Here is an 18,558-nt window from a genome sequence, read left to right as displayed (position 1 = left end):
ACGTTTCTCCAATTTTACAGTAAAATAAGGGAAAGTTAAAATAGAGAAAATTACTACTATCTATTCTTGTTAACATTTTGTGGTGATATTTTGTTTGCCCCATAAAAATCAGTCAGAGAAGCTGGCTTTTCTATCAATGCTTTGGACTCAGCTGCTTTAACTCAATGTTTTTCTAGCCTTCTAATAATTTTCACAAAACCAAAACCAAACCCATTGCCGTAGGGTGGATTCCATGACTCATAGTGACCCACCCTATAGGACAGAGTAGAACTTGCCCCATAGGGTTTCCAAGGAGCGGCTGGTGGATTCGAGCAGCCAATCTTTTGGTTAGCAGCCAACCTAGTCAATTGGAAGCTTGCTAAAAAGTAAATAAAAGTGAATAGCATATCATTTTTCAGTGATTCTTTTATTGAAATACTGATGTTGTCTATGAACAATAATTTCTCATATTTTTTTACTTGGCCTTTTAAAAAGTAGCATTACTTGTCATGTAGCAAGTGATATAATGCCACCCAAAATCTTTTCTGAACTAAGATGGAACATAAATAAATACATTTAAGAATATGGTGCAATAATTAAGATAATTGTGCACAATCTATGGCCATTTTATATTATATACTTATGCCATATTTTGCTTTATACATAAAATATGAATGGTCATACCACTGTCTTTTAAATTTATGAATTTTTAATAAACTTTCTGAGTGCTGCCGTCACTTTTGGGTCATATAATTGAATACATTTAAAATAGTATTCCAAACAAAAAAATTGGACTGCAGCAAAGGACTTTCTTTTTAGAAATTTGACATAGGATTTAATTTACATTTAGCTATTAACTCAACCCTTGGATCACTTTTATTTTTCTTTTCTGTTCTTGATTAGAATGCAGAAATAAGAGTAACACTAGCTTCAGCATCTGATATTAGGATTCTTCAAGTCTGCCAGTTCACCCTTCACTAAATTAGCTCTAAGCCAATGCCACGCAAGCTACAGTGTTTGCTCACACCTGTGCTTTGGAGGACTTAGATGAGGTCACCAAAGCCCAGTCTTTTTATCAAATTGATAGGACACACTGATCTCTCATTTCAGAATCTTTTTTACAAAATGCTCTTGGTTTTTAGCAAAGTAACTTTAATATTTATGATTAGCAAATCAATACAGTAATATACATGTCCTACCGAGCAAGCATAGTGAATGTGTGCTCAGCTGTTTAAACTATCCCATGACCTTTCTGCATTACAAAGTTGTTGGAAGAAGAGAAAGGCTTTCTTTACTTTGGTATACCTGAAGACTAAAAAAATAAACCCATTGCTGTCCAGTCGATTCGGACTCGTAATGACCCTATAGGACAGAGCAGAGCTGCCCCCATAGGGTTCCCAGGGCTGTAAATCTTTACAGAAGCAGATTGCCATATCTTTCTCCCGAGAAGTGGCTGGTGGGTTCGAGTACTTGGGATAATCGTTGCACTTAAAGAATTATATCTTTCTTACATGTGTTCTCGGGAAACTTTATTCAAAAGCCTATTTTTGTGGATTGAATACTATAAAGCTTCCTATACCAGATTTCATCACTCTAAGCAAAATTAAAATATGAGAAATTGGCATTTACACATTAGATTTGGAACACAAAAATTCTCTGATCACTTCATCACCTCCCACTGACTCATCAGACCTTCGGGCCATTAGCCTGTACTCTGACCACAAATAGCCATTGCCATTCTCCCAGCCCCTCAATTCCCTGCTGCCTTAACCATTTGTCATTCCCAGCCTGGGCCCCAGGGCTGGTCATTTCAATTTTGTCCTCTTGGATCTTAGACTCCTCTGGCCATGTATCTTATACCGATTCATAGCCCTTGGTCAGCCCTACTGTCTGTTGCTCAAAACAGCTAGCATGTAACCCTGTTGACTGAACCCACCAGGAACTGTTAACTCTAACCAAACCCCTTTACTTTTTGACATTCCTTTTATTCATTCCTCTTTTGAATCCTTAGTGTGTTTTCTAGATCAGCACCATTCAATAGTAGGGTAATTGTAAGCCGTAGATGTAATTTTAAATTTTCTAGTAGCCACATTAAAAGCAGAAAGAAATAAGTGAAATTTATTTTGATAATATATTTTATTTAACTCAAAATATCCAAAGTATTATCTTTTCAACACATAATCAATATAAGAAGCATTAATGAGATATTTTACATTCTTTTCTTTGAACTAGGTCTTCGTATGTACTTTATACTTACAGCACATCTCAATTGGGACCAGACACATTTCAAGTGCCTGGTAGCCACATGTGGCTCATCACAACTCTATTGGGTACTGTAAGTCCTGACTCTTTCTACTGTCTTAAAGCCGTACCCTTAACCTCCTCAGTCTCTGGAAGACTTCATGACTCATTTTCCAGAGAATATTTGAGTTAATCTACTTAAAACCTCTTTATATTGTTCCCTTTTCACCTCAAAACATACCTGTAGCCTCTCTCACAAGTTCCCAAATGTTTCTGTATCTTTACTCATCCCTCTTTCCTCTCCTTTGAAAAGGAAGAGCTATGATTAATCCTATCCTTTCCTACCTTCTCTAAGACTTTGTTTCATCAAATATCTCCTCTTTCCAGAATTCTCACTCCCTCCCTTTCCACTAACATTCCCAGTTTTTGCTCACCCTAAAAGGTTACTAGTTGCTTTTACTCCCCAAACTACTTTTCTATTGATCATTATTACTTAGAACTTCCCGCCACCTACCCAGCCCCTCACAACATGGCTTCCATCCCCACTACTCCTAAATCTCCTCTCTCCAGTTGTGAATGACCTTCCAGCCTCCAAATCCAGTGTTCATTTCTCAGTCTCATTTTCCTCGTTCTGGCTATATCATTCCACACTGTAACCTACGCTTTTCTTCCGAAAAGTCTTCTGCTTGACTGCTATGACCTAAACTATTGTAGTTCCCCTTCTAACACTCAGAACCCTCTTTTTATAGCTCCATTTACTCCTTTGACCTATGAAATATAGTCCTATCCTAAAATGTGTTCTTTAGCCTCCATTCCCATGGAGGCATAATCCCTTCTCATGACTTAAATAATCATTATTTCCATTCATAAGACACCCAAATATAAATATTCAACCCCTCTTTATTAAATTTCGAAGCCCTGGTGGCACAGTGGTTAAGAGCTCAGCTGCTAACCAAAAGGTCGGCAGTTTGAATTCACCAAGCCACTTCTTGGAAACCCTATGGGGCAGTTCTAACCTGTCCTATGGGGTCACTATGAGTCAGAATCTGTGGCAGTGGGTTTTTTTTTTTTTAATTAAAATTCAGCCCCACATTTCCAATTATCTCCTATATATATTCATTCATTGAATATATATATTACTGGCCATTTTAATGCAGTGCTGCTCTGACAAAGCCTAAAAGGCAAATTTAAGTTCCCTGCTTTAAAAAAATATTAGGAAGAATTGTATATTATAGCCTCATTCATGATCCCTATTCCAGCTCTGCCCCAAGCTATGTCAAAATACCCTGCTTTAAACATCATCATGTCAGAATCTGTAGGTTTAAAAACAAATGACAGCTTTTTCCCAAACCATTTCGCCCCCAGATTTCCTATTTTGTCAATCATACTAATCACTCATTCACCTAAGTTTGAAATGTTGCTTTCACCCTTAATTAGCTCTTACTCCTTTCTCTCACAGCTAATTAGTCACCATTCTTGTCAAGTAATCCTTCATAATATTTCCCTTTTATTCCCCCATTTCCTTAATAAATTGTTCACTGCATTCATAAACCAACTTAACCCTTTGCTTGGAGTTAATTCTGACTCATAGCCACACTATAGGCAGAGTAGAACTGCCCCACAACGTTTTCAAAGTTGTACTCTTTATGGAAGAAGGTTGCCACATCTTTCATCTCCCAAGCAGCTGATGGGTTTGAACTGCTGACCTTTTGGTTAGCAGTCGAGCACTTAACCACTGCACCACCAGGGCTCCTACATCCACTTTCTTCTGTCATTTCCGGTACTATCCAATTAACTTTGGCCACCTCCAACAGCACAAGATATATTGGCATTGTTTCAACATTTTTTTTTTAAATGAATGGCCAGTCTTCCCAACTATGCCTCGAATTCCTTAAAAACAGTACCAAATTTTATAATCTCTTCATTCCTGTGCTTACTAGATAGTAGATGATGAGTAACTTCTTGCTATTGATATGACTAACTTTCCCTTAAAAAGAAAAGTTTCACTTTCAATATCTACCTCTAGAATCAGATTTAAATATAGTTCAAGTTAACCCAAATTAATTTTGCATGGTTTTGGGGATATTTAACATATAACAAAAAGAGAGGCAACCGTTTTGGAAAAAGCATCAAACTTAGAATTTGATCCTGCTTTTCCTATTAACTAGTCAGGATGCAAGTTTCTTAACTTTTAGCCTCCTCACCTGTTATATAGCTCTCTAAAGGAGTTTATTGTGAAGATTAAATGAGATAACGTATGAAGGTGCTTTGAATATTTCCAAATCTACATAAACAGATTGTCATGTCTCAAAGAATCAACATCCTACTGTTTTAAGATAATCATTCTTTTGTTAACCTTATAATTAGAAACACCCAGCAATCTTATCAAGTTCATTGAAAAACCTGTTGTGTGATGGTTCCACACCAAATTAATGTTACTTAGTTAACACTGTCTTATCTTCAGCTTCTTCAGGTAAAGCCCCAGCCTACCATCCTTGGGTGAACGGGTGACTGTAGATTCCCATGGTTTTTCTAGTGGGCATAACATTTTTACCAGGGTTCAGGCAATTCACTTGAAATTAGAAAATTACATCCCTTCTTTGCCTTAAATTTACTTGCAGGTCCTCCCACGTACCTTCATATCTAATGAATGGGTGTGTTTGCCTTCCCTAGCTGCCTTGTGGAAACCCTGGTGGCGTAGTGGTTAAGTGCTACAGCTGCTAACCAAAGGGTCAGCAGTTCAAATCTACCAGGCACTCCTTGGAAACTCTATGGGGCCTTTCTACTCTGTCCTATAGGGTCGTTATGAGTCAGAATTGACTCGATGGCACTGGGTTTTGGGTAGCTGCCTTGTGATGTATTTGTTTCCAAATATGTCTGCCATGTAAGCCTGAGGGTTTTTTTAATTTTTTTTTTTTACAGTTCATTTATTTTATATCCCTGGCACCTAGCACAAAGGCTGGCACTTAGTTCTTGCTCAGCATATACTGAATAGAGGAGCCCTGGTGCCACAAGCGTTAAGCGCTCAGCTGCTAACTGAATGGTTGGGGGTTGAAAACCACCCAGTGGCTCTGTGGGAGTAAGACCTGGTGATCCTATAAAGATTACTGCCTAGAAAACTCTATAGGGAAGTTCTGCTCTGTCACATGGGGTTACTATGAGTCAAAAATTGACTCGACGATACCTAACAACAATGTATGCTGAATAAATGAGTGAATGTGGAAAAGGTAACACTTCAGATAATGATGATGTTTTAGTCCCTTTTTATTCCCCACTTTTCCCTTCCCCTGCACAAAACAGTATAAATACTGGGAGGCTCTAGTGCCCCAAGGACCTTCAGTTCAATTGACAAGACCATGGGGAGCCAGGCATCTGTGGCAATCCCTTCCCCTTTCTATCATCTACCCTTAGGGTCCCAGGGGTTTCTTACAGGTCATGCCTTCCAAAAGATCCCTCTTCTCTGCTTAAAAAGGATCATAATTTTTGTGTTCTGTTATCAATAAACTCTTCTAAAAGGACAACCATTTGGTGAACTCATTCCAATTTTGTTGTTGATGACAAGCAACTCTGTAATGCATTATCTCATTCTGGAATATTTGCATTAAAAAAAAGAGATGAAGAATACTTTGAAGATAAATAGGATTGAGCCAAAGGAATGATTTTCTGATGGTGGGATGTCAGAGTGACTGGTGGCTGGGGGAGGGAGAGGAGGGAGGCTTTAGAGCAGGAGGGCTTTTCCTTTGCTCTGCAAACCTACTTGTAGGACCAGCTCTACTCAAAGAGAAAAAAAAATCTTTGTTACAGCCTACTCTGTGCTTGTGGTCCCCTCCTCTATTTCCTGCATTACAGAGCATTGTAGGGGAAAGGGAACAAATTTATCCCGAACAAAATGACTGCCTACTGGAATCTTTCTGAGTTAATATCATTGATGGACCAGGTTGGGGCCTGGGAGGAGAAGAGAAGGTGCAGATAAAAGGTGGATCAGCTCAAAAGAAACTCTTTCTCCAGCTTTAGATTGCTGGGGGTATCCTCAGTCTATTATAAAAGAGCTGTCCGGACTTTAAACCCTTGATTTATTCTCCAGCCAGCCTGAGCAAATACTCTGAGGAAGGAGTTAATTCTCTGCAACATTTCTTATGTCACCTTGATAGTCTCAGAGTTGTCATCAGGCTATGTGATTTTTCCAGTACTGTTCATTCAGCTAACTGCACACCCATGTATGCTGGGAGCAGCTCCCTGATCTCTTCAACCTGGCCACCTCTGCTTTCCTTTGAGCCAATGACTGGTATCTAATTCTGCATCTCCAGGTGCACTCCACATGAATCAGTGTAAGCAAATGCCACTTTCATTGAATTTTGCCTCTTTTTTCTCTTCTTGAAAATTGGCAAAATATTGTATAAAAACCATTTTTCCTTGTCTAACTGGAGAAGGATTTTGCGTACATTCTTCAGCAACGTTTTTATGCTTTTTTTCATATTCTGGTGACAGGAATATTCTAAATATTTTGCATTTTATATCACATTTGAAGCACCATGGCTTTATCCTTTTGGATTTTTGTTTCTAAATTGAAAGAGGGTAATAACTGAATGATGGATGTGATATAGATTTTAAAGCTTGCACCCAGAGTTTTAAATCACAGAATGTAAGCAAACAAATCATGTTGTACAAAATGGCCTAATCCAAATGTCACCCTCAGGTTCTTTGGGACAACCCGTAGCCCCTTGGTTTTGCTCTTATTTTGGTTGCAGCGGTACCTTGGTCCAGATGCTTTTGGAACTGGCTGAGGTCTCCTGGGCTTCCTCCATGTTGCTAACGGCACTACTGTTCCAACCACCTCTCAGCAGCTGGGGGATTTGCATCGCTGTTGTATATACATCAATAGGCTACAATTGAGACATGAAATGATCAGCAGAGAAGCAAGATCCCCATATAATTAATACCATTTTAAAGAAGAGAACAGAAACCCTGGTGGCGTAGTGGTGAAGTGCTACAGCTGCTAACCAAAGGTCGGCAGTTCAAATCCACCAGGTGCTCCTTGGAAACTCTATGGGGTGGTTCTACTCTGAGCTGTAGGGTCGCTATGAGTCGGAATTGACTCGACGGCAACAGGTTTGGTTCTTTGATTTGGTAGAGAACCGGTACTTCACAGAGGCCTGTGCATTTCCAATTTGTTTCAAAGTCACATGGTTAGGGCCTCTGGAGGAATGGCATAACTCATAGAGATACACTCAGAAATACAGTCCCTGGAGATTCAACTGCTTTTTCTTACCTGTAAATTTGAGAACTGTCCTCAGGGATGGAAAAGATTCTTCCAAACCCAAATGACTGAAACGCCCTTGGCATAGTCATGTATCGACTCGCTGTGTTTAGGAACCAAATGCCAGGTGAGAATCTGCAGCAACTGTAGCTTTGAGGAACCAGCTGCAGTAGCTCGCCTAGTGGTGTTTCCAGTGTTGAGCGGGTATGTGTTTTGTGTCTCCTCCCCACAGCTATTGACCTGCTCTACTGGCGGGACATCAAGCAGACAGGAATAGTGTTTGGGAGCTTCCTGCTGCTGCTCTTCTCCCTGACCCAGTTCAGCGTTGTGAGTGTCGTGGCCTATCTGGCCCTTGCTGCGCTCTCAGCCACCATCAGTTTCCGCATCTACAAGTCTGTTTTACAAGCTGTGCAGAAGACCGACGAGGGCCACCCTTTCAAGTGAGTGCCCCAGGTTTCCAGCCCTTCCCCAAGTCTCCCATTGCTCTTCCCCTCTGGCTCTGTTTCAGATCACAGACTTACTTTCCATCATGTTTGTCTGAGACATAACAGACCGGTTAGAGATTTTCTTAATACCCTGTCTTTTAATAGCTAATATTTCTGGTGAATTTCTGGAAAAAACTCAATTATCCTTATTCCAACACTAATTGCTTTATTGAGGTTTTCCAAAGAGTGGCTGGTAGATTTGAACTGCCGACTTTTGGGTTAGTAGCCAAGCTCTTAACCATTGCACCAGCAGGGCTCCACATTTTAATTACTCCTACAACTAGTAGAAATCATAATCCATTCTAAGTGTGCAATGTTCTATAATCTAAAGAGTGTTTCAACAGTTACTTAATCTTCTCAACCCTGTGCAGAAGGCAGGGTGGGCATTACAATACCTATTTACAGGTGGAAAAACTAAGGCTCCAAGAAGAGAAGTGGCTTGCCCAAGTTCACATGGCCAGTGAATATCACAGAGCTAGGACTAGGGTGTTTGATTTTTATTTTCATGTTCTTTCTGGTTCCTGAAGGGCCAGCCCTCTGAGGGGCACAAGGTTCAGGAAGAGCCTCCTAATGTGCCCTCCTCTGCATTTTTATACTGAAGACATCTGATTAGAAGGACGGTGAGGAGGAAGAAATCTCTAAAAAGGCAATGTACTGAGAGAATATGTATAATGTGTTAGAGGGGAGTATTAGCATTGCCAGCTGCATGCCTCTCAACTCCACCCCCAGTTTATCTCCCAGTGCTAACTTATAAACCCTGGGAGCTTTGGGCACTGTCTGTCAGTCTCACCCCCTTTCCTGGTACCTGGCCCCAGAGTGTAGGCTCCACTGCAGGTGTCTTCACTCCTCTATCCAAGGGACAGTTCTGAGTCCCAGATAACAGATGGAAATAAATGATGCTGCAGAATCTCTTCTGGGCCAGCCTTAGTCACTCACCCACAACTTCTCTGAGTCCTCCATGACTCACCTTCTCACCCTCACCAGTCAGCTGAATCAAGGCCTCAGCAACACCAGGCTCTTAAAAAGGGAAAAGACACCTGCTTACGGGGGCAAAAGGCTGTATATCAGAGTCCCTTCCCAGTTGGATTCCTGGGCTCAGGGTAGAAGACAGTTATAGTCTGGACATCCTTGCCCTTGGTATATATTTGGGCTTGTAATGCAGCGTTAATGCATCTTCTGGGCTATAGCTTGGCCACACAAGTTCCCATCCCCAAACGTGAGAAGAGCCGCAGAAGCGGAGTGTCATCTCAACAGGGCATATGTATGCGTTGTCTGCTTCAGTGGCCCTAGCTTGTGATCAGAGTCCATACCTTTAGAGTCCTCCCCTGGCCCCTTCTCTGCCCTTAGCCATTTGAGCAAGACTTCTTTCTCACAAGGTCTTGGTACCAAGGCTGTTATGTTAAATGGAGAACTTAACCTCTCATTTAGCTTGTATCTTCAAGTACCCAGTTATAGGAACAAGAGTCTAACAATTAGTCTACAATTAGCTCAACTGGCTTATCTTCCTTAAGGTGACAAATTTGAAATTTAAAACTTTCCTCTGACTAAGTCATTTTGATCAGTGAAAGGAATATTTGACTCAGAGTACATTTTGAACTGGAACACACTATCTTGACAAATCAGTATTTTTCTATTTTTATTAAAGGGGCAAAAAAAACACATTATTTAAACATAAAGTCCCTAAAACTCACACCAAACTCTGCTTTACCCTTTTCACCTCAATTCCCAGAGTTAGATACAGGGCTTCAAACCAGTTAGTTCTGGTTCCAGCCCCTGCTAAGAATTTGCATTTCTAATAAGTTCCCAGGCAATGCTAATACTTCTGATTAGGGAACAGTTCTGAGAACCATTAGTAGAGAAGTGATTCTCAAAATTTAGTGTACATAAGAATCACCTGGGGATCTTGTTAATTCAGTATTTCTGGGGTGGAAATGCAAATTCTCAGCAGGGGTTTGAACTGGAATGAACAGGTTTGAAGCCCTGGTTAGATAAGCATTGTAAGAACCATAGGGATGTCTTGGAGGCAGACAACAAGACAACATGGCACTGTTGTAAAACGGTGGAGGGCAGGTCATGAAAGAACGGAGGGAAGAAGAGAGGGAAAGTTGATGTCTGTGGGTTAGCATGGAACAGGAAGATGCTGAGCTGGATTGCCTTATATATATTTGGGAAGCCTGGTTTATTCACCCAAAAATTAAATTTAACCATTTGAATAAATAAAAAATGTAATTACTAAAACAGAACCAATGAGTATTTTAACATGGCCCAGACTGAGTTTTCAGTGCTCTCTAAATAGAACCTGGAAGTAAATTCTGGAATTTAAACATGAACTCTTAGAGTTTCGATGAGCAGCCAGAATTGGCAGTTAGGATTTTCGGGTATCTCGCCTATTTAAAAAGATTCATCTCCATGCAACCAAGAAAAGTGCAGGTTTTACCAACTGCCTAGTGGGCCAGGAATATAAGAGAATTCAACAAATAAGCTAATTTGGGCTGACTTTTCTCTAGTCCCTGCCAGTTTTCCTGAATTGGCAGCTCACACTTTCTCTTTGGTACAGAGAAACAGTTACAATGCCCCACTACGAGCCATGATCCTGTGTTCTCCAGTGTACTAGAAGAGGGGCGTACAGTGCCTTGTGGCCTACTTGATTGTATAAACCCCTGAGATGACCACCTGTCATCTTCAGAGTGAGAGAAGGAAAGCTTAGCGGTTAATGGGGTACAGTGCCAGCCAGCCTGTTTCATGATCCCCTCTGATGGTTCCCTGTGGGGATGGTGGGTTTTGACAGGGCCTACTTGGAGCTCGAGATCACCCTTTCTCAGGAGCAGATTCAGAAGTACACCGACTGCCTGCAGTTCTACGTGAACAACACGCTTAAAGAGCTGAGGAGGCTCTTTCTCGTCCAGGACCTGGTGGATTCCTTAAAAGTATGATTGCTTACACCATTCACTTTACAGTCTTGATTTTATTTTCCCTAAAGACTTTTTTTTTTTTTTAAAGACATAGTATTATAAGCTACCACGTAATGAAGAATAAAAAGTAAATGCTAATCATGGTCTAGAGTTAGAAAACCTCCAGCTAAATGCCACCTTGGAGATCATTTAATTTAATCTCTTCATTTTACAGTTAACAAAGTTATGGCTCAGAGAGGTTAAGACACTTGTCTGAGGTTGCCCAGTGAGTTACTGGAAGAGCTAGAATCAAACCAGGGTCACACAGCTTCTAGTTCTGCACTTTTTACAACACACCAAGCTGCCTTTTCTTACCATTTGTAATTCCTCAGGCAATTTTCTAAAATTAATTAAAAAATAAAAACCTAGTTTGAGGATGCAAAGAATACATGCAATTTTTCACTGAAAGAAATGCTGGAGTCTGCCAAAAAACAAGACCTCCAAGTGTCCCCTCACAGTTGCCACTGAGAGGCTGAGCAATCTGAAGGATTGAGGTCTGGCAGATCCAGCACTCAGCCAGCACCTGGACCCTGAGGTTTTATTCCTGCTGCTCTCGTGAATTCAGTGGATTTCTTTGGGCATGCTGCTTTCACCTCCCTATGATTTACCTGTCAAATGGAAGTCAATCCATCATGATTTGTCAAGGCCATGAGCAGGGTAGGGGAAAGCTCCAGTAAGGTTGTGAGTTTTCTGTGTCCCCAGAGCACTTTGTACACACCCTGCCAGGCGTCTTGTACACAGGGGCTGCCTAGTAACTATTCAAGGAAAGGCAGAGGGAAAAGTGAGCGATGTGATCTTGACCCGTAGTGCTCTACTGGAATATGACTTGCCAAGTAATACTGACGAGAGGTGCCAGGGAGATTTAAGGAGACATTTCTATTTGTATTTAAAATGTAAAAATTGTGGCCTAGATCCAGTGTCCACAAATCTTTTTTGTAAAGGCCCAGATAGTAAATATTTTAGTCTTTGTGGGGCACAGTCACTGTCACAACTACTCTACTTTTCCATTATTGCCTGAAAGCAGCCAGAGACAATAGGTAAATGAATGGCCATGGTTGTGTTCCAGTAAAACTTTACCGAAACCGAAAATTGAATTTCATATTTTTACCCATCACAAAATATTATTCTTGTGTTAATTTTTTTTTTATCCTGTAAAAATGTAAAAACCTTTTTTAACTGATGGGCCCATATAAAAACAGACAGAGGACATAGTTTGCCGATCCCTGGACTGGGTTATTTCATTCAGTCCCTCAGATTTCTTAACAAAGAGTTTCGCAGGTTTCCAGGAGGGCTAAGGGATGGAGCCTCTTTCACTGACTCTCTGATGAGCTTGAAACACCTTGTTGCTCTTATATTTTCTATCAAAATTATCATGTATTTTGCTTCAAATTTTAATCTAAAAAAAGTCAGTAAAATGAGATTCTTGTATGTGCCACTGTTTTAGAAGCTCTGATAATCCTTTCATTCTTCAGTTTGCAGTGCTGATGTGGCTCCTGACTTATGTTGGCGCTCTCTTCAACGGCCTGACCCTGCTGCTCATGGGTAAACACCGACAAGAGCCTATTATGTCTCGTTTCACACATGTAGAGAATGACATACTGTTAGCTTTCAGATTGTCTTGGTAGATTCCTAGGCACAAATGCCACAGATACCCTTGAGTACAGATCATTTCCCTTACCATCATAGTTTTATTAAAGATTATCATAATAATAATGAATTTATTATTCTGAAGTTTTTTTGTTTGTCTTCAACCACAACTGGTTTTATTTGGCTTCTAATATATACTTATTCACAATGGAAGCTATAGATAGAGATTAATTTTCACCTTGGAGGGCACAGTAGTCCGGGAATGATGACATAATGTCTGTAAAGAGCTTATATTATAAAAATAATCTTTTTATTTTCCTGGTGAACTGCCCTGTCATCATTTATCTAGAATGCTGGTTATTATAACTAATGCTATAGTATTATTAGAGTATATATTATACTAACTGTATAAAAATATGTATGTAAACTTATTCTTACTGATAACTCTCAGAATTTAATACTGTATTTGTTTTTCATCCCAGCTGTGGTTTCAATGTTTACTCTACCTGTAGTGTATGTTAAACACCAGGTAAGTTCTGTGTGATGTCAAACATTCGTGGTAAATTTTGACCTCGTGACCTTTGGATGTGCTCATGATTTCTTTCTTTTCATAGGCACAGATTGACCAATATCTGGGACTTGTGAGGACTCACATAAATTCGATTGTGGCAAAGTAAGTTACATAGTGTAATTCATAAACAGGAGAGATTATTTTGGGCAGGCGTTTGAGTGGATTAGGTAGGGGTAATAAAAAGGTAGCAAAATAATAGGTTGACTTATGATTTTCACTCACTTATTTAAGTAATATATTCATTCCCTTCCCAATTAGATTATTTCAGAAAACAAGTGTAAATTTTAAAACTCTCAATTAAACCAAACCTTCGGTGGGTTATTTCAGGTATCATAATGAATGGGTATGATAAAGATATTAAGGACTCTCTGGGGACTGGGCCATGTCCATGAATGAGATTGGCTGTTGGAAAGAACGATACCTGATTTGGAAAAATAAAATTAATTTATAACAATTTAATTGAAATAAAAACAAGTTAAAAACATTACTAATTTTTAAGTAATATTACTAATTTTTTTAAACCATTAAAATTATTTTCTAAAAACTTTAAATGTTTTAAGATCTGTAAAATTTCTATTACCTAAGTGTTTTAAATTATGTCATTTCACCTCGACAAGTATGTATGTGTGTTTGTTTAATTAAGTCAGAATCGACTCAAAAGCAGCTAACAACAACAATAACTTTATGGGATACCTTACGTATTAAAAGATTAAGATTCTAGTTACAAGTATCCACGGCTGACATGGTCATTAAACTTTGCAGTTTTCCCTTATTCTTAAATTGGTAATTCTCGATTTATCTTCATCTAAAATAGAGCCCTCATGGTGCAGTGGTTAAGCATTTGGCTGCTAACCAAAAGGTTAAAATCTACCAGCTGTTCCTTGGAAACGCTATGAGGCAGCTCTATTCTGTCCTATAGGGTCACTATGAGTTGGAATCAACTCTGTAGCAACAGGTTTGTCATTTTTTGTCGTCTAAAATGATAGTTTTTATGTTGTAGTTATTATTCAAAATGTTATTTTAACCAAAAGCTGACCGAGGTTTCAACTACAAATATATGTCACGAGGGGATCAGACTTTGTCAACATAAACTCTCATGTGGTTGGACCTAGGTGATGGTTAGATTTAAAGAGAAGTATTTTAAACACTCAAAGATGGATAAAACAAATAGGAAAAACAACCATTTTAAACTAAAGTTCCTCTGTATTAGGCTACTCAACAATCAGATGGTCATAGTGTGGTGGCTTGCATGAATGCTGTGATGCTGGAAGCTATGCCACCAGTATTTCAAATATCAGCAGGGTTGCCCATGGTGGACAGGTTTCAGCAGAGCTTCCAGACTAAGAAAGACTAAGAAGAGGCACCTGGAAATCCACTTCTAAAAAAACTGACCAGTGAAAACCTTATGAATAGCAGCAGAATATTGTCTCATATAGTGCTGGAAGAAGAGCCCCTCAGGTTGGAAGGCACACAAAATACGACTAGGGAAGAGCTGCCTCCTCAAAGTAGAGTCAACCTTAATGACATACATACAGTAAAGCTTTTGGGACCTTCATTTGCTGATGTAGCATGACTCAAAATGAGAAGAAACAACTGCAAACATCCATTAATAATCAGAACGTGGAATGTACGAAGTCTGAATCTAGGAAAATTAGAAGTCGCCAAAAATGAAATGGAATGCATAAAGATTGATATCCTAGGCATTAGTGAGCTGAAATGAACTGGTATTGACCATTCTGAATCAGACAATCTTGTGGCCTACTGTGCTGGGAGTGATAAATTGAAGAGGAATGGCATTGCGTTCATTGCCAAAAAGAACATTTCAAGATCTATCCTGAAGTACAACACTGTCAGTGACAGGATAACATCCATATGCCTGCAAGGAAGACTAGTTAATACAATTATATTCAAATTTATGCACCAACTACTAAGGCCAAAGATGAAGAAACTGAAGATTTTTACCAACTTCTGCAGTCTGAAATTGATCAAATCTTCTCAATCAAGATGCATTGATAATTACTGGTGAAAGGAATGAGAAAGTTGGAAACAAAGAAGAAGGATCAATATAGTTGGAAAAAACTGACCTTGGTGACAGAAACAGCGCCAGATATCGCGTGATAGAATTTTGCAAGACCAACAACCTATTAATTAGAAATACCTTTTTTCAACAACATAAACGAGGACTATACACTTGGACCTCACCAGATGGAATAAACAGGAATCAGATTGGCTACATCTGTGGAAAGAAAAGATGGAGAAGCTCAACATCATCAGTTAGAACAAGGCCAGGGGTCGACTTCAAAACAGACCATTAATTGCTCCTAAGCAACTTCAATCAAGTTGAAACTGAAGAAAATTCAAACAAGTCCGCAAGAGCTAAAATACAACCTTGAGTATGTCCAACCTGAATTTAGAGACCACCTCAGGAATAGAGTTCACTCATTGAACACTAATGACCAAAGACCAGAAGAGTTGTGGGAAGACATTAAGGACATCATACATGAAGAAAGCAAGAGGTCATTAAAAAGACAGAAAGGAAAGAAAAGACCAAAATGGATGTCAGAAGAGACTCTGAAACTTGCTTTTGAACACAGAGCAGCTAAAGTGAATGGAAGAAATGATGAAGTAAAAGAGCTGAACAGAAGATTTCAAATGGTGGCTCGAGAAGACCAAGTGAAGTGTTAAATAATGAAATGTGCAAAGACCTGGAGATAGAAAACCAAAAGGGAAGTACACTCTCGGCATTTCTCAAGCTGAAAAAAACTGAACAAAAAATTCAAGCCTCGAGTTATAAAATTGAAGGATTCTACAGGGAAAATATTAAACAACACAGGAAGCATCCAGATAAGATGGAAGGAATATACAGAGTAACTATACCAAAAAGAATTGGTCAACATTCAGCCATTTCAGGGGTTAGCATATGACCAAGAATGCATGGTACTTAAAGGAAGAAATCTAAGCTGCTCTGAAGGCATTGGAAAAAAGCAAGGCTCAGGAATTGATGGAATACCAATTGAGATGTTTCAACAAACAGATGCAGCGGTGGAAGTGCTCACTCATCTGTGCCAAGAAATTTGGAAGACAACTATGTGACCAACCAACTGGAGGAGATCCATATTTATGCCTATTCCCAAGAAAGGTGATCCAATTGAATGTGGAAATTATCAAACAATATCATGTATATCATACTCAAGTAAATTTTGCCGAAGATCATTCAAAAGTGGCTGTAGCAGTATATCAACAGGGAACTGCCAGAAATTCAGGCTGGATTCAGAAGATGACATGGAACCAGGGATATCATAGCTCATGTCAGATGAATCCTGGCTGAAAGCAGAGAATACCAGAAAGATATTTACCTTTGTTTTCTTGACTATGCGAAGGCATTTGACTGTGTGGATCATAACAAATTATGGATAACATTGCAAAGAATGAATTCCAGAACACTTAATTGTGCTCCTGTACATAGATCAAGAGGCAGTTGTTCAAACAGAAAAAAGGGGATACTGCGTGGTTTAAAGTCAGGAAAGGTGTGTGTCAGGGTTGTATCCTTTCACTACACCTATTCAGTCTGTGCACTGAGCAAATAATCTGAGAAGTTGGGCTCTGTGAAGAAGAACAGGGCATCAGGATTGGAGGAAGACTCATCAACAACCTTGCTTGCTGAAAGTGAAGAGGACTTGAAGCACTTACTGATGAAGATCAAAGAGTACCGCCTTCAGTATGGATTACACCTCAACATAAAGAAAACAAAAATCCTCACAACTGGACCAATAAGCAATATGATGATAATCGAAGAAAAGGTTGATGTTGTCAAGGATTTCATTTTACTTGGATCTACAATCAGCCCCTCTGGAAGCAGCAGTCAAGAAGTCAAATGATGCATTGCATTGGGCAAATCTGCTGCAAAAGATCTCTTTAAAGTGTTGAAAAGCAAAGATGTCACCTTGAAGGACCAAGATGTGCCTGACCCGAGCCGTGGTGTTTTCAGTCACCTCATATGCGTGTGGAAGCAGGTGCTAAGTTGAGCCTTTTTGATCTTCTTGGAGGATATGTCCTCCTTGTTGAGGAAGAGCACAATGGATGTGGTGGCAGAGTAGCAGTGGTTGGAGATGCTGTTGAACAGGTACAAGCTCTCATCCATGTGGTTCCGGGGGGACAGATACTGTTGGACACCCGGGGACATGGCAGCTGCCCCCACGTGGGCCCTGTCCCACAGGCCAAACCCTCCTCCCCAGGCTCCTGGGCATGAGAGGCCTCCCCACTCAGACAGCTTCAAGAGCACCTCCCCTACCGGACACTCCCTGTGTGGCTCTGCCCCCCTCAGGTGAGGCTGCTGGCTGCCTCCTCTCCTCCTTAGACAGCTCTGGAATGAACCTCCCCTCTCAGACGCTCCTCCTTCTGCAGCACTTCCCCTCCTTTAAAGCGGGCAGTAGCCTACTTTGAGTTGTGGTGTTGGCAAAGAATATTGAACATACCATGGACTACCAAAACCCTGGTGGTATAGTGGTTAAGTGCTATGGCTGCTAACCAAGAGGTTGGCAGTTTGAATCCACCAGGCGCTCCTTGGAAACTTTATCAGGCAGTTCTGCTCAGTCCTATAGGGTCGCTATGAGTCGGAATCGACTCAACGGCAGTGGGTTTGGGTTTTTTTTTTGGACCAAAAGAAAGAAAAACACTGCTTTGGAAGAAGTACAACCGGAATGCTCCTTAGAAGCAAGGATGGCGAGACTACGTCTCACATACTTTGAACATGTTGTCAGGAAGGATCAGTCCCTGGAGAAGGACATCATGCTTGGTAACGTAGAGGGTCAGTGAAAAAGAGGAAGACCCTCAACGAGATGGATTGACACAGTGGCTGCAACAATGGGCTCAAACATAGCAACAATTGTGAGGATGGCTCAGGACTGGGTAGTGTTTTGTCCAGTTGTACATAGGGTTGTTATGAGTCGGAAGGGACTTGATGGCACTTAAGAAACAACAACTGCTATTAGGTTGCATGTCATCAGTTAGAGTTCCCTGCTGCAGTATATGAAGATTTTGTTTTTTACTGTGTACTATTTACATTCCTGTTAAAGTCATTAGGGACTCACAGTGTACTATGGGGAATTTGAATCTGTATCAGATCTACAACACATTTCAGAATGCCTGGAATTGTCAGCTTGGACCCAAGTATAACCAACATCTAGTGAATATCAACAAATTAAGGGTAAAATAGTCATTATTTTTTATTCAGTTATGACAGCATTGTATAGCATGAAACTTAGTGGTGCCCAAACCTGAGGAACCTATTAAAAAATTTATTTCCCAGACTCCATAACAAACCTACAGATTTAGAATATCTGAGGGTGGGTACCTGAAATCTATATTATAATGAACTTCCTGTGACTTTTTGGCAGCTAGAGGTGTGTATGGGACTATGGCAAAGAACACTACATAGGAGTTTGGAAACTGGGAGATAGACGATCTGGTTTCTAGTCCTAAGTTGTC

General features: G+C 40.0%; 1 protein-coding gene across 1 annotated transcript in view; it reads left to right on the top strand.

Moving 5' to 3' along the window:
• RTN1 (reticulon 1) overlaps positions 1-13,834 on the top strand; it is a 245,726-nt gene extending 231,892 nt beyond the window's left edge. Inside the window, exons 4-8 of the mRNA XM_064292545.1 lie at positions 7,710-7,917; positions 10,751-10,889; positions 12,386-12,455; positions 12,983-13,029; positions 13,115-13,834. Of these exons, the coding sequence (XP_064148615.1) occupies positions 7,710-7,917; positions 10,751-10,889; positions 12,386-12,455; positions 12,983-13,029; positions 13,115-13,177 (527 nt within the window). The 3' untranslated portion in view covers positions 13,178-13,834. The remainder of the gene's footprint in view (positions 1-7,709; positions 7,918-10,750; positions 10,890-12,385; positions 12,456-12,982; positions 13,030-13,114) is intronic.
• Positions 13,835-18,558: the final 4,724 nt, after the last annotated feature.

The sequence above is a fragment of the Loxodonta africana genome, chromosome 10 (assembly GCF_030014295.1).
Source record: "Loxodonta africana isolate mLoxAfr1 chromosome 10, mLoxAfr1.hap2, whole genome shotgun sequence".
Lineage (NCBI taxonomy): Eukaryota > Metazoa > Chordata > Mammalia > Proboscidea > Elephantidae > Loxodonta > Loxodonta africana.
This window is presented reverse-complemented; position numbering and strand designations above follow the sequence as displayed.